Source organism: Sebastes umbrosus, chromosome 14 (genome assembly GCF_015220745.1).
Source record: "Sebastes umbrosus isolate fSebUmb1 chromosome 14, fSebUmb1.pri, whole genome shotgun sequence".
NCBI classification, from domain to species: Eukaryota; Metazoa; Chordata; class Actinopteri; order Perciformes; family Sebastidae; genus Sebastes; species Sebastes umbrosus.
In genome coordinates this window covers 14741022-14756988 of record NC_051282.1, presented here as the reverse complement: position 1 = coordinate 14756988, position 15967 = coordinate 14741022, and the positions used below count along the sequence as shown (strand labels likewise).

General features: G+C 39.4%; 1 protein-coding gene across 1 annotated transcript; it reads left to right on the top strand.

Annotated features, from left to right (window-relative positions):
* Window positions 1-47: 47 nt before the first annotated feature.
* Window positions 48-15228, top strand: pigq (phosphatidylinositol glycan anchor biosynthesis, class Q). The gene is made up of 14 exons (XM_037793050.1): window positions 48-437; window positions 2478-2697; window positions 2965-3151; window positions 3508-3719; window positions 4064-4260; window positions 4475-4606; window positions 5736-5856; window positions 6360-6486; window positions 6580-6733; window positions 10744-10855; window positions 10983-11063; window positions 11813-11927; window positions 12644-12705; window positions 14235-15228. Exons 2-14 carry the CDS (start codon window positions 2545-2547, stop codon window positions 14385-14387), a joined length of 1806 nt encoding a protein of 601 aa, XP_037648978.1. The 5' UTR covers window positions 48-437; window positions 2478-2544; the 3' UTR covers window positions 14388-15228.
* The last annotated feature ends 739 nt before the right edge of the window (window positions 15229-15967 follow it).

Genomic DNA, 15967 nt, shown 5'->3' with positions numbered 1-15967 from the left:
ACCGTCAGCGCGCCGCGCACCACCACCCCTCCGCCCCTCCGCCCCTCTCTGCTTGATGGTATGATCCTTGTCTGTCATCACCTGATTGGTCGCATGGACGTCATTAACACAACATTCAGTCACAGTCAGTGCATGGAGTGCCAGTGGCGCGGAGAACATCGTCTTATCATTCTGCCTTAAATTAAGTAAAGAAAAAAAAAAACGGCTCTCGGACAGGAGCCGGCTCTTATCGTTCACTTAAAAGAGCCGGCTCAATGAACCGGCTCGTTCGCGACCAACACATCACTACAAGATAACAGGAACGCACATGAATATTGTGTTTCTCACCGGAGCATTTTATGCAACGGACTGTCAACAAATAAAATGTCACCTTAGTTAGCTGAAGTCTCCTCGACGCTACAGATGTCAGGTGAAAGCTCGTGTCGGTGTTAAAGAAGGTAAATCATGTATTTTTGTACACACATATCTGGTGTTATACAGTTTGATGATGTAGCGTTAGCTTCATTGAGCTAGCTGGCGTTAGTTAAGTTTGATTTGAGTACATTTAGTTTTTAATGGAGAACTATGGAGCAGGGATTTTGTACGCTTGAGGACAGAATCAGTCATCTTCAACTCTCTCATGTTTCATAAACATCTTTAGTCTTATTTTATCGGTGATTCTCCACATTTGTAACCTACTTTCCTGTGCTAGCTCGCTAGTTGACAGCACCGTCTCTGACGTCAATAGCAGCGCTGCCTCGGGCTTCATCTGTTGCCACAACAACAAGCTACTCACTCAATATGTGAAGGGCATTAAACCAGGTCAACCGTCTAGTCCCGTGCATCTCCTGTTTGTCCTCCAAACGTCATAGCAGCTTTGGCACATATTTATGGAAAGTTTATCCCTTTTTTCTCATTTTATTGTGTCTTTTTTGTACTGATTTTACAGTGTTTTTATATATTGTTCTTGTGGCCTTCTTCTTTTTGCTGGGTCCTGATCACAGTAAGCCTTTGAGTACTCTTTGTCATGTTTTTTGGTATGTCTGTCTCTATACAAAAATCAGGAAATTTAATATTTTACCTGCCTTTGTGCTTTCTTGTAAAAACACTTTAAGAGTAGGAATATCTTTATTTTTTTTTATACTTTATTTTTTCCCTTTTTTCGAGGTTGTTTTCATATATACAATTTACAGTTCATAATTACAATAGTTTATAAACCACTTTTTAAGTAGATGAACTTATAGACAAACTCATTAAGTACACTAGAGAAAACAACTTCAACATTCAAAATTGAAATAAAATTATGAAATAAAATAATAATGATAAAAAGAGAGAATAGAGGAATATCTGTCATGTATAATAAGGATCAACTCTTAGATTCGGCATACATTATTATTATATATTTTATTACAATAGATTAATTTAAGGGCATTATAAAGAATATGAATGAATGAATGAATAAATTACTTTATTTCGAACATAAAAATAAATAAAAACAGTACAAAATAATAACAAACAAAACAAGAGTAGGAATATCTTTCTTTTTTTATACTTTCTTTTTTCCCTTTTTTCAAGGTTGTTTCCATATATGCAATTTACAGTTCGTAATTACAATAGTTTATAAACCAATTTTTAAGTAGATGAGCTTATAGACAAACTCATTAAGTACACTAGAGAAAACAACTTCAACATTCAAAATTGAAATAAAATTAAGAAACGAAATAATAATGATAATGATAAAAAGAGAGAATAGAGGAATATCTGTCATGTATAATAAGGATCAACTCTTCGATTTGGCATACATTATTATTATTATATATTTTATTACAATAGATTAATTTAAGTAGCATTATAAAGAATATGAATGAATGAATGAATGAATTACTTTATTTTGAACATAAAAATAAATAAAAACAGATACAAAATAATAGCAAACAAAACAAGAGTAGGAATATCTTTCTTTTTAATACTTTATTTATCCCCGGGGGGGGAAATTGGTAAATTACAGTTGCTCTTGCATAAAACGAATCTAAGAAAATAGAAATAAAGAAGTATGTAACATGTAAATAGGTACATAATGCTACAATAAGACACAATATAAGAATTTTGAAATATGTACAAATATTTGCATTAAGACGTGCAATATATAGCCTAACAAATAACCACAGTGCAAATAAGTAAATACAAAATGCTGAGAACTGGGAAAGAAGATAAAAGGTTTGCATCTTCAGTATGAAAAATGGGTTGCAAGCCACAGGCAGTGTAGGAAAATCAGAAAGTCTTGAGAGATGGACTAAAACATTGTTGATTTTGGTCTTTTCCTGGCGTTTTTGGACAATCATAGAAATATAAAATAGCACGAGCTGGCCAGAGGTGGAAGTCACCAGACTTGGTTGTTTTTCCCTCTCTCTTTCTGTCTGATCATCAGAGCTGCTGGCGGCTGAACACTGAGCTGCAGTGGAAGTCACCAGACTTGGTTGTTTTTCTCTCTCTCTCAGATCATCAGAGCTGCTGGAGGCTAAACACTGAACTGCTGGAGGCTGAACACTGAACTGCAGTGAAGTCATGGTGCTGAAGATCTTCTTCCCGCAGTGCTGTAACCGGGCTGACAGCGGCCTGCTGGTCGGCCGCTGGATCTCCGGCCATGACTCTGCCGTGGTGCTGGCGGTCATCCACTACCCGTTCATTCCCGGACAGGTCAAACAGTACATCCAGCAGGTCAGTGCACCACCAGGCAGACCTCCGTGTCCCTTCAGGTTTGGATCGGGGTTAAATTTAGCCTCTCAAGGATTGTTATGACATTTGAGTCACAGAGCCGAGCAGCAGATTTTCTGAAAGTTAAATACTCTCACTGCTGTTTCGAAGGTATTTCCACAATCCTCAAAGACTATTCTAACCATCTGGATGAAAAATATTAAATTTGCTAAAAAGCCTTTACTAGTCTCTCCTCCTCCCTCACCGCACTCCTCCATCTTTGTCACCCAGATTCAGAGCCAGAGTAAGGTGGAGCTGTCGGTGCTGGGCTCGTGGAGTTTACCCAAAGAGGGTCAGGAGGGCATGGAGAGCTTCCTCAGAGACCTCAGCACCATCTTCCCCCAGGAACGCTGGCTCCAGATCAACCGCGAGATCGGCAAGACGGGCTTCACCTGCCAGATCCTCAACCGGGATCAGAGTAAGACCCTCAGACTGATATTCCTCTCGTTTATACAGCAGTGCTAGTGATGGGAATATTAAACTCCCATCACTAGTTTCAGTTTACTCTTCATTGCAGGGTGTTTTCCAACTTGACAAAAATTGATTTACTTTAATAATTTGCAGGTTTGGTTTGGATTTGAATGAAATGTCCAATTTTTAAATATGAACCATTGATACAGAAGCACAGTTTTCATCCATTTCATTGATTCTATTTAGAGTTACTCAGTTTATTATTTGTGTCAAATACTCAATAGAACTCAGGAGGACTTTTTGTTCACAGAACTAAAGAAAGCTATCAGGAGTTTATAATGAACTTATCTTTGTCATGGCCAGATGGAAGATTAGTTCAGCCGGAGACTAAAAAGAAGAATGAGAAAGGTGATGGAGCGGCTGGAGATGATGAAGAGCAGCAGCAGCAGGAGGAGGAGGAGGAGAAGGTGATCTTCGTCCACTACGAGCAGAGGAAGGTGATGCTGTCGCAGCTTCACCCCATCGAGAACGGTGTTCCCGACCCCAAAACTGATCCACCGTCTGAGCTGAGACAGGTACAAGACAGAAAATGTGCTTTAGTTCCTGTTATCATGTTAGTAACATGAATGAATCATTTAGATTCAGGATTTTTCAGGAAGCTCTGCTTGTAGGATGCAATTTTCAGATGTTGTTTTTCTCCCATACTGCAGCAAAAAATCCTGAAGGAAAGAATAATAGTGAAAAGTTACTCGGTTGGCATTATGTTTTATGTAAATGATCAAAAAGACGACTTGACATGTTGCCAGAGGACGTATAGATTAAAGTGCATGTGTAAAAGTGACTCAGGTTACAGCCATGTTGATGTAAGCAGGTAGTCAGGTTTATCCCCTAACATGATCCTCCTCCTAATCTGGTCCAGATGTTCCACACGGTGGCCAACAGCCAGCCTCTGTTCTTCCTGGACAGATACGACGACGGGCCACTGAAGTCGACCCACTGGCAGACTGAAGGCCGAGAGGCCAGCATCATCGTGGAATTGTTCAAACATGCCTCCGTACCGCTCTGTATGCTCATCAGCTGGCTGCTCTCCATATGGACCTGGATCTGTGACATCCGGTGAGCGGGGAGGAAACTTAATGGAGAAGGCTGGCAATATAAATATACGTATAAGTTTATGTTTAATTTGTTAGTATTGATCCGTTTTACAATAGATGTATAACCAAATTGTATCGTCTCAGTTTTCTAAGTGTGAGAGGAGAATGATCCAGACACTGTGAGGCAGCACACTTTAAACATCATCCTTATTTTCACTATCATATTTGATCTTTAGGCTCTTCAGTCTTTACCCGCTGCGCTTCCTGTCCAGTAAGCTGTCCACCTGTGTCCAGCTCAGCTACAGAACACAACACATGAAGACGCTCAGCTCACCGAAACCCACCGCCGGACACACACAGTTCATGAGGTGATTGTTTGTAAAAGCCAACCTAAAAACTCCCTGATGTTATGGACTTTTATGTCAATGTGTGTCAAGCTTTTAAATAAAGTGAACAGCTCAGCAGATGGTCGGCTGGTCTAAGCTTATGGTGTTAGTGGACAGTTTACACTAATGTCAGCCTGAATGGTTGTATTAAGTAAAGCCAGTGGAGTTCCTAAAACAGAAATGATTCATCGTCTGGTGAGTATGACTTTGCTCAGTGAATCCACAGACAGCAGTGGAAAAGACTTCCAAGGAGTTTAGTGATAACACAAACACAAAAGGAGAGGAGCCACTGAATGTAGGAAAATCATGCTCAATATGTGCACAAATGCAAAGAACACTAAGGGATTAAGATGGCAGCTACTCTGGTTTGCTCATTTCAAGCTTGGCGCTTTCCGGTTTTCGGCAGTGCAGCTGGAATACCACACCGTGGCACAGTAGCAGAGGAAACTCTCTGTGGTGCTTCTGTACAAGTTTATTAGGAGCTGACAGCGAAGTTTGGCCTGCTTGAGCTATTTTAGAAGGAAAAGCTTCTCATCATCCTCTGAAGAACATGAATATCTACAGAAAATCCCTAGACAATATGGCCAGCAGTCGGGGAAAAAAGTGTTGGACGGACAAACAGACTACGTGGCATCACCATCTCTATGCAGGTCAATAGTGGGGCAAAAACAGCAGACTTCATTATCCTTTAGTTATAACAGTTTTGATCTGCTGCTGCTACATTATAAATCACCGTGGGCTGATATTTCTGATCTATCTGACGAATATAAACTCAGTTAATCTCTCAGGCAGCTGGTTGTATCTCCCATCAGAGCCAAACACGGTGAAGCTGCTTTAAGCTACAAAGCTTCACACAGATGGAACCAACTTCTTGATGATATTAAATGATCCACAACGTTAGCCACTGTGAATCTAAATCAGAAACTCTGCTGTAAATATTGAATTGTGGACAACTAGCGCACTATAAGTGTATTTTTTATCTAAAATTTTTTGTCTATTCATATTTTATTCAATCTTATTTGAATTATGCTATTTGTCTTCATTTGTCAGGCAAAGATGAACCATTGACTTTACACCTGCTGTTGTTACTTTCATGTCTGTCTGTGTGTAGGAAAGCGAACATCGTGGTGTCGTTCCTGGTGGATGTGGCTCTCGGCATGTTGCTCATGTGGTGGCTCTACAGAGACAACCACATCACCATGTTGGCCAATACACTGGTGCCTGCAGCTGATGTAAGTGTGTGTCACTGAGATCAGAATTCACAAAATGACAACAAAAAAAGAATCTTTAAATCTGTTATGGCGCATTTTACCCTCTTCTTCAAACTGTTTACAAACAAAAACAAATAACAGGATATACAGGTGATCAAATGAAACACATTCTCTCAGGAAAATACTCTCAAAAAATCATATTAGTGAAACAAAACTATAATTTATTATCTCCAGACATTGAGATATTCAAGTTGTGGTCTTGAGATAATGAGTCCAAAACCATTTATAAAGGGTGTTGTGCTGTGAATGGAAAACGAGGCTTTTGCAAGTTACTGCCAGAAAGTTCAGGTTCAGGTCAAGTAAATACTGACCTTGATACTTGATGATTAGTAGAAATAGTAGATTGATTAAAAGTGTATTAATGTACCGCACAGTCTACTGACAACTGAGCAAACTACATTCTAAAAACTGAACTGGTGTCAGATTTCTTCGTCCCACATTTAACTGGTGTGATTCTTCCCCAGCATGTGGCTAAAGAGCTGGAGGAGCTGCTGCAGTGGCTGATGGGAGCTCCAGCAGGGCTGAAGATGAACCGGGCCCTGGACCAGGTTCTGGGCCGCTTCTTCCTCTACCACATTCACCTCTGGATCAGTGAGTCACAGCACACAATACAGAAAACTAGAAGCTCTGCTAGTGGCCCTGAGAGGCTTCATTCACCTCGCAATGTGTCATCTTTCCATCCAGGCTACATCCACCTGATGTCTCCCTTCATCGAGGGCATCCTGTGGTACGGAGGCCTGTCGGCCTGCTTCGGCCTGACCTTTGCCCTCTCGCTGCTCTCTGACATGGTCGCCCTGCTCACCTTCCACATCTACTGCTTCTACGTCTACGGAGCCAGGTGAGCCCTCAGCACAGCTCCAACTGCTAGTGTCTGTTCACTTTTTGCACTGCTATGAAACAAAGGAGAGGGGCTATGTGGTAAACACATAAGGAGCATGTTAGTCATGATTTTGAGAGAAGAAATTTAACTTCTAAATCACAAACTGTCCTGAGAGTGGCTGCTGCTGAGTCATGATTGGGTCAAAGATTTGAGACATGCTGTTGCTTTGTTTTGTTTTGTCTCCTTACCTCCGTGTAAAGTGTCCTTGGGTTTCTTGAAAGGTGCTATATAAATGCAAGTTGTTATTATTATTATTATTATTATTATTGTACTATTCATTACTTATTATACTTAATGTACTTACTGTGTACACTACTGCAAATACTCAAAAATGCTGAGAATCAGTATGTAGTGTTGAATTGAGACACACTGGATTTACCTGCAGGGGGCGTATTTTTCCAACCTTTTCCTTCCTCTGTTGCTCTTGCAGAGACATTTAAATTACAGTTCCTTATTGGCCCTTACACTAGAGTCTTTGTTTAACCTTTCTGAGTGTCAGTGTGGAGGTGGGGGCATAAAATGACCAGTACAATGCCTTCATCTATAGAAACTTCCTATCTTAAGTCTTAAGACTTAAACAACGCTAAACATTTTTTGTAACCGTTGTTTTTCTCAATGAAACATACTGGAACATAAATTAAAACGTACAAAAAAATGGAGCAAAAACGACGACGGGCACTTAACTTAAAGACAGTTGAGTTAGAGGTGATGAAAACATCTGGAGAGAAACCCAAAGATGATCTTTTTTGGGAAATTTACAACAATAGCTCAGGAGATAAAATGCTTTCAAAAATCAAATAAGTACGCTGACAAGTGATAGGAAGAGGAAGGCAACTCTTATGTCAGAACTTGGATGGATCTAAACTTTCTAAATCTTAATGAAAGTAAGGCTCATTATGTTTGGACGAACTGACCTTTGGATGACCCTGTTGGTATTCTTGGTCCTTTGGCTTCTCACAATTGAATTTTTGTTGAAAAATCTTGGCGTTGTTTTTGACAGCTCCTTCAAATTTGAGAAACAAGTAGGCTCAGTTGTTAAAACCAGTTTTTTCTAGTTAAGGCTCTTAGCCCAGGTAAAGGCCTATCTGTCTCCCAGAGATCTCGAGATAATTACACATGCTTTAATTACCTCTCGGTTAGACCGCTGTAATTCTTTGTGTGTGGGTGTAGAACAGTCGTCTCTTCGTCGCCTGCAGTAAGTACAAAATGCAGCTGCTCACCTTCTCACTGGAAAAAGAACAGGTGATCACATATCACCAGTTTTGGTCCCCCTCCCATGGCTTCCTGTCTGTTTCCGGATTGATTTAAAGATTTTATTGCTTGTTTTTAAGGTTTTAAATGGGCTTCCTACACCTTATCTAGCAGAACTCTTGCACCTTAATACTCCAGTTAGAGCACAGAGGTCGACCAATCAGATGCTCCTGGATGTCCCCAGAACTAGACATTAAAACAGAGGCGACCGAGCCTGTAGCGGTTTCTGCCCCTAATCTCTGGAACAGTCACCTCTTCATTTTAAAACAGCTTAAATCACAGAATCATTTAAGTCGCTGCTGAAGACTCGCCTCTTCTCGCTGGCGTTTGACTAAGTTCATCTTCTGTTGTCCTGCAACTCTTTTACTGCTATTATGTGCACATTATGTTTATTGTTTTTACTCTGTTTTTTTTTTTGTTGCTTGCTTTGTAGTAATTTTTATTATGTACATGTTCATCACTTTGGTCAACTGCGGTTGTTTTTAAATGTGCTATATAGATAAAGCTTGGCTTGACTTTGACTATGTCCAAAGAGCAGAAGAAAAGTTAGGACAGCTTCACAGTTATCCTAAAGATAGGAGGGTTTATTTATATTATTCAGATTTTGGGAAGCGTAATACACTTTGCCTATCTTAAGTTAGGATAGGAACATCGACTTAGGAGCTGTTCCTCTGTAATGTCTTTTTCCTAAATCAGGTCCTAACCCTAGTTACTATGGTTACCAAATGGTTAAGATAGTTTCTGTAATACGGCCCCAGGAGAGTAAAATGGAAAATGATCATCCCTTTGGGTTTCATAGCAATCTGCCCTAAGATTTTGATATTTTTCCTGTGTACTTGGACATTTTTTTCTCAGGACATCTTGATAAAACATTAGGAAGTTTTTCTGGCCGATCTGATGATGACTCTCCGTACTGAATTTCGTGGTATCTGACAAAGTCATGCAAACAGTAAAAGTAGTCATGTTGTGTTTTCCCGTCAGCGAATACCGTTGTTATTATCCCTTTAATTGTAACTGGTACAACAACACATGAATCATCTGGATCCGACTTGCAGAACAGGATGTTTTGTTTTGACGTCACTGTTGCATAACTGGGTCGGATGGTTATAAAAAATAATTTAGTGCTTCACGCTCAGTCAGCCTCGCTCTGCTCTTCTGCTCATCTCTTCTTCACAGTTTCCTCAAGATGTTTGCTATTCATGTTCCCCTCAGTGTGAACTGTCATAACTTTGGTGATCCTCTGAATTTTCATCTAGCGCCATCATCGGGTCAACATTTCAAACATCATACCTGCTAAACATCAGCATTAAACTGTGGAGCATCAACTGTGTAGAATAGCTCAAAAACTGCTTTAGCTCCATGAAAGAATGTGAAATTTCAAAGCGTCCCCGTGCATCAATAAGACTCAGAGATCTAAATATAGTTTAAACTCTGTCACTGTGTCCTTACTTTGTCAGCTTGTCAATCTCCTTTAACTTGATAACATGTTGAGGCATGTAAAGGCATGCCCTGACATGTCGCCACGGGTCAGTCCTGTGTGGAGATTACAGCCTGGTGATATTCTAATTGTTAATATTGTTGGATCATAGCTGTTGACTGTCAGGTCCACTCAACTCCCCTTTAATCTGAATAATATGTGTAGCTGTGTGTCGAGGCTGAAGCGTGTGGCGTGATGGAGGGCTGAACGCTGTGATAATAGTCGTGGATGTTGGAAGAGAGAGGATTGACTAAATTATGCATTTGCTCTAAAGATAGCTCGGCTCTCTCACCCGTGGTGCATAATGAAATATTACCCACTTTCTTTGCTGCATATTTATGCTCCAGCAGCTCTTGGAATATGTGTTTTTAAAGTCACTTTGAGAACCTTTGTCAGAGTCACTCATTAAATCTGTATGCCTGGACCTAAAAGTGTCTCCTGCTGCGATCACAATTCAGTTTTGGAGAGGATGAATTAGAGCTCTCCCTGTACTTCAGAATTAGCTTTAGAAATACTACTGCTGATCAATATCAACGGTCTGATCAACCACTTGGATCAGTTCTCTCAGTACATAACTAAACTCTCATATTCAACTTTCTAAAAACAACCCAACCCATTTCTCTCACTCTCCTTTTGCTGAAGCCTTTCTCCTCTATTCTCTCCCCCATTTCTTCTGTCTATACACAGTAGGGCTGCACGATTTAAAAAAAATATCTAATTGCAATTATTTTGACGATTGCTATGTGATTTGGGATATTAGAGGGAATGATCATTTTTTCCATCATTCTTCTTATTTTCATTGAAAATGATTATGGTGTGATTTTTTTGTGGGGATCTGAATCAAATAAAGATGTTTTTTTGATGGGTTTATTTCACAACAATGACCCGCTAGCTGTACATTATCCCACTTATTATACTACTACTTACTTAAGAAATCAATAATTTGACACAAAAACGGTCCTCCAGAGTCTGACATCAGAACTGCGCCCATAGCAACGGTCTGCTATACATAGCAACGGTCTGTTATACATAGCAACGGTCTGTTATACATAGCAACGGTCTGCTATAAAGAAGAGTATTAACAAGTAGCATTCAACAAAGCCATGTAATAGTTACTAGTATTATTGTTTACTTGAGGATGTTATCAGTGGTGTCTCTCTATGTACATCTACTATTATGATATCATATACTAGTATTATTGTTTACCAGTTGTGTCTGTGTGTGTGTGTGTGTGTGTCAGGTTGTACTGTCTGAAGATCTACGGCCTCTCGTCTCTCTGGAGGCTCTTTAGAGGGAAGAAGTGGAACGTCCTGCGGCAGAGAGTGGACTCCTGCTCTTACGACATGGACCAAGTAACGCACACACACACACACACACACACACACACACACACACACACACACACACACACACACACACATCACTGTCATCATCACAGAGATGCAGATGTTTACGGTGCATGTGTTTGTGGTGCTTCAGCTCTTCATTGGGACGCTGCTGTTCACGGTCCTGCTGTTCCTGCTGCCCACCACGGCGCTCTACTACCTGGTCTTCACTCTGGTAAGAGACGAGTCACAAGGGAAGAAACTACTTCTGTAGCTGAATTCTAGTCTGGTTCCGGACCAGCGAATCACAGCCCACATCTGGAGCTGTAGACAGGAACCTAGAAAAGTCATGAATCATGATAACCCCCCCCCCCATAGACACCAACAATCAATCAGTGTCATATTTTATTTATTGAGTTGGTTGTTCTGTATTCTATTTCTATTTCTTTATATAAGTGTTGTTTAAATGGAGAAGTTCCTCCAAAGATATTTCCTCTAGACACTAGATCAACTTTTCCCTATAATAAGCACCACCTCATGTTCTTTCCATTAAACTTCCTGGGAAATTATGAGAAATGATGACACACTCGTGAATGCTGTTTCAAAGCCGCCTTCACACTGACCAGCAAGGAAACTGGTAGAGAAATACTGAATAGTTTTATTTATTTATTTTGTTAGTGGGGACCACAGTTGCTATTTCTGCGAAGGAGCCAAAAAACAGCCACCTTTTAAAATTTGCAGGGGATGTGATTGATGGCTATGAATAGATTCTGGTTGGAGTAACCCTTTAAATAAATCATGAATTGTGTGTTGCAGTTTGTTCATATAATGCAAATTATCCAAATAATGTTTGATTATTTTACCCACAACACTGTGTAGTCCGTTTAGTCGAATTTATAACAGCTGAATATGTGACTCCAGTCCTAATTATTTTCCATTAGGGTGGGTTTGTTTTTAACGCTTGTGTGTCCCTGTGTTGTGCAGTTGCGGCTGGTGGTGGTGCTGTTCCAGGGTGTCCTCCACCTCAGTGTAGACTTCATCAACTCCTTCCCTCTGTTCGCTATGGGGCTCCGCATCACTCGGTCGTACAGACTCGCAGGTAAACCACCTTTTTATCATGGATCCACTTTATTTGTGTGAAACAGAGTTACCAATATGAAAATGTATTATATTGAAACATAAAACTGGATGAACTGGTGATAGACTGGATGATCTGGTTAGATTTTCAACCAACTTTACTGCTTAAAGGTGCTATTGATAACATTGATAACGTTCAGCCACTGGATGTCACATTCACATATACTCAGTTTTGACAGAGTATTGTTTCCACACTAACTGACGACCCAGAGATACCATGTGATACAAACGTTGTTATGCTATTGGCTAACAAGTGTTGTTAGAAGTGGGAACAGAACGTCAGATATCTTCCACGGATATAAACAAAACATTCATTTTGGACCCTCCAAAATTTTTAATATGATTAATTCACAATCATATTTTTTTTTCATGAAAAGCCACACTGCACCTTTCTAAAGGCTCTGTGGATGTATTTTTTCTTTTTTTTAAATATTCGTCTACATAAGAAATGTCTTCAATAAGACCTTTTAAATGTTGCTTATTTAGGAGGACAATTGAATATGTGAACACCTAATGAGTTCATGTGTAAGAATGATAGGACAGTGATGGATGAGAACATGATGCAGGGTATCTGCAGGCCATTTAGTCCTGAAATAAAAGTGCTAGTTTTATGTGTGGATGAACGGATGGATGACACAGTTGAGTCTGGACTTTTCCTCTTCTTGATGAACTTTTCAGAGGGTGTAAAGTTCAGGGTGCTGTGTGAAGAGCCTGGGACGGCCCTGCACCTGCTGATGGAGGTAAGAAGTCACATTTTGCTTCAGAGCATTTGCCTACCGTGTCCCTTATCTCTGGAATGGCCTTCCATTAAACGTTAAAGAAGCAAGTTCAGTTGAAATCTTTAAATCAAGACTGAAAACCCACCTTTATTCACTTTATTACAGCCTACTGTTTCCTAGAGCTTAGTTGGGTCAATCACCTTTTAACATTGATGTTCATAATGTGGTTGCTTTTATATGGTTTATTATTTATTTTCTTGCTGTGTGTTTTGTCCCTTCTATTTATTACTGAACTCAGTCGGGTCCATCACCCCTTTTAACATCCCTGTTCTTACTGTGGTTGTTTTACTTTTAATATTTAATATGTTGTGCAATGTGCAATGTCCAAAATCAAATCCTTCCACTCACCCCGTAATCTAATAATAGTATTAATAAATAAATAAAAATTGACTTACTACTTAAAGCAAAGTCACAAAGGCCTGGTCATGGCCGATCAGCTGACAACCGATGTATCTCTATTCCTGTCAGTTAATGTTTGTGGAATAATGCTTTTATTCTGAAGGATTTGGGCCAAAGGTCTTATCGTTGTTAATGCTGGCAGGACAAAACAAAAGTGGATGTTTTTTTCCTGCCATCTAAAATATGTTCCATATAGGGCTGTCAATCAATTAAACTATTTAATCGTGATTAATCTCATAATTGTCCATAGTTAATCGCAAATTAATCACACATTTTTATCTATTTATGTATGTGCAAAATGTACCTTAAAGGGAGATTTGTCAAGTATTTAATACTCTTATCAACATGGGAGTGGGCAAATATGCTGCTTTATGCAATTGTATGTATATATTTATTATTGGAAATCAATTAACAACACAAAACAATGACAAATATTGTCCAGAAACCCTCACAGGTACTGCATTTTGCATTAAAAATATGCTCAAATCATAACATGGCAAACTCAAGCCCAACAGGCAACAACAGCTGTCAGTGTGTCAGTGTGCTGATTTGACTATGACTTGCCCCAAACTGCATGTGATTATCATAAAGTGAGCATGTCTGTAAAGGGGAGACTCGTGGGTACCCATAGAACCCATTTTCATTCACATATCTTGAGGTCAGAGGTCAAGGGACCCCTTTGAAAATGGCCATGCCAGTTTTTCAACACCAAAATTTAGCGTACGTTTAGAGCGTTATTTAACCTCCTTCGCGACAAGCTAGTATGACATCTTAGATTTTCTAGTTTCATATGATACCAGTGTCTTTACTCGGTCACTAGGTTTAAAACTGAGCCTGCTACAACCTAAAAATCAGAAGTTGCGTCAAAGAAATTAATGGCGTTAAAACAAATTTGCGTCATTTTCATGTTAACTTTTACAGCCCTAGTTCCATGTTTCCAGTATCATGGAGTATTTCCACTGTCATTTTGGTAGTTTTGCTGAAGTAAAGAATTGAATACCTTTTCAACCTCACAATACTTATTATGTAAGCATTTCATTTTTGTCTCTCTTTCAGTATTTGTTCATGTGTTCTTATGTTTTCCTTTTCAGATGAACCCTCTGAAGTGCAGCACAGTGGTTCAGACCTACCGCACCCCGACTTACAGCTGTTACCCCAAAGACTCTTGGGCTGGCCTGGTCAAGAAACTGTTTGTCGGGGAGCTGATTTACCCCTGGAGACACAAAACCACCAAGACTGACTGAGAGACATCAGCCGGAGAAAAGGAGAGATGAGGGAACAAAGGAAAGGGAAGTGACTGAATAAATAATGAGATGGAAACAGACAGATGGAGGGAAAGAGGCGAGCAAGGGTGAAATCAGTAAAAAAAAAGACCTCTGAGTTACGCTGCTTTCATGTTAGATCGGAAGAACGTCACAGAAAGTGTGTGCTAAAAAGACTGAAACTGCCAGGTCAGCACACCTTATCTGATCAGCGCGAGAAAGAAGAACAAATATTAGTTTATATTTTAGAACGCAGCGAAACATGGCAACATCAGCCGCAAACCTAAAAACCAGCAAGTAGTCCCGTCCTGCTGTCGTAAGAACTGTGATCATAAAATGACTTTCAGTACATTAATTTTACATACACAATCATTTTATTAAGGACTTGACATCAGGTGTTTTCTTTTGTTGTAGAGGTCAGAAATTAAATTAAATATGAAAACTTACACTCCAGTAATTAACTTATATGCACCATGTTTCCATCAAGGAAACAACACTAGAGGACCAAAACAATTCTGTTTGAATGTGGGACACAAATATCCCACATTATCAAATAAAAGTAATTTAAAATCCTCAGATGAGACTTGAAAATCCGACAGCATATTAGGGCATTGTAATTTAAAAAATAAATAATTCTGGAGCCGGGGGAGGTGGGTAATATTTGCTAGAACGTTACTATTTAAAACACTTTAGACTTGCACTGAAACCTGCGCAAGCATGATACTGTTTATGCAGAAGTGTTTCAAATAGTAAGGTTTTAGTGAAGATGCGTGTGTTTGGGAAGTAGTGAGCACCAGACTGAATAAATGAGACTTGGATTATACTGCACGAGTTGTGTGAGAGTTTGTAAATGGATGTTTTGATATAGTTTTGCTGTTGTTAAACACGACCCCATTTACTTCAATTCACCAAGACATTTCTCCGTTTTTTGATTCTCCGTTCACTGTGGAGGCATGAGAGAAAAACAAGGTTTTATTCACAAATTCAAGCTAACAAGAGATGAGTATTAGAGTGATCCAGGGATGACGTATTTCTGTATGCTAACAGGAAGTTAGCTTCGCCCTGGTTCCCTCCAAAAAAGCCAATGGGATTTTTCCATTGGGTTTTGGATTATTGCAGAAAATAAGCTCTGTGGCAAACACACATTTATGATACTTACACGTTTTGTTCATCGAGATAATCTTTACAAATGAACACCACTTTTATGATTTTTGAAATGTGGATGCAGTCTCTGGAATAAAAAGCTAACATTAGGCTTTAAACAAACTACACCACAGTCGGCGTGATGACGTTTACTAGTCTCATTTAGCCACTTGTTAGCAACCGCCTTTTTTAAGACACATAAAGTCTTTAACCTTCTCTGTTCGTAGAATGCTACCAGCCAGAAACGAGAGCTACTTGTTGGAGATCCCTGTTCATTAGGGATTTTAGAAAGTTAATATTATTAAAGTGAGACTAACCTTTGCTGAAGTCTTAAAGTGGCAATAGACAATGTACCAAAAATAATATTAAAAATAAATGTAGGCATTAATTAATTGATAAATTGTGCATAAATAAATAAA

What these genes read in the sequence shown, in the direction of transcription:
- pigq (XM_037793050.1), top strand. Translation starts at nt 2,545, where the DNA reads ATGGTGCTGAAGATCTTCTTCCCGCAGTGCTGTAACCGGGCTGACAGC. An exon ending in ACTACCTGGTCTTCACTCTG is followed by an intron (nt 11,064 to 11,812) that starts GTAAGAGACGAG and finishes TGTGTTGTGCAG; the next exon opens with TTGCGGCTGGTGGTGGTGCT. An exon ending in CCCTGCACCTGCTGATGGAG is followed by an intron (nt 12,706 to 14,234) that starts GTAAGAAGTCAC and finishes TTTCCTTTTCAG; the next exon opens with ATGAACCCTCTGAAGTGCAG.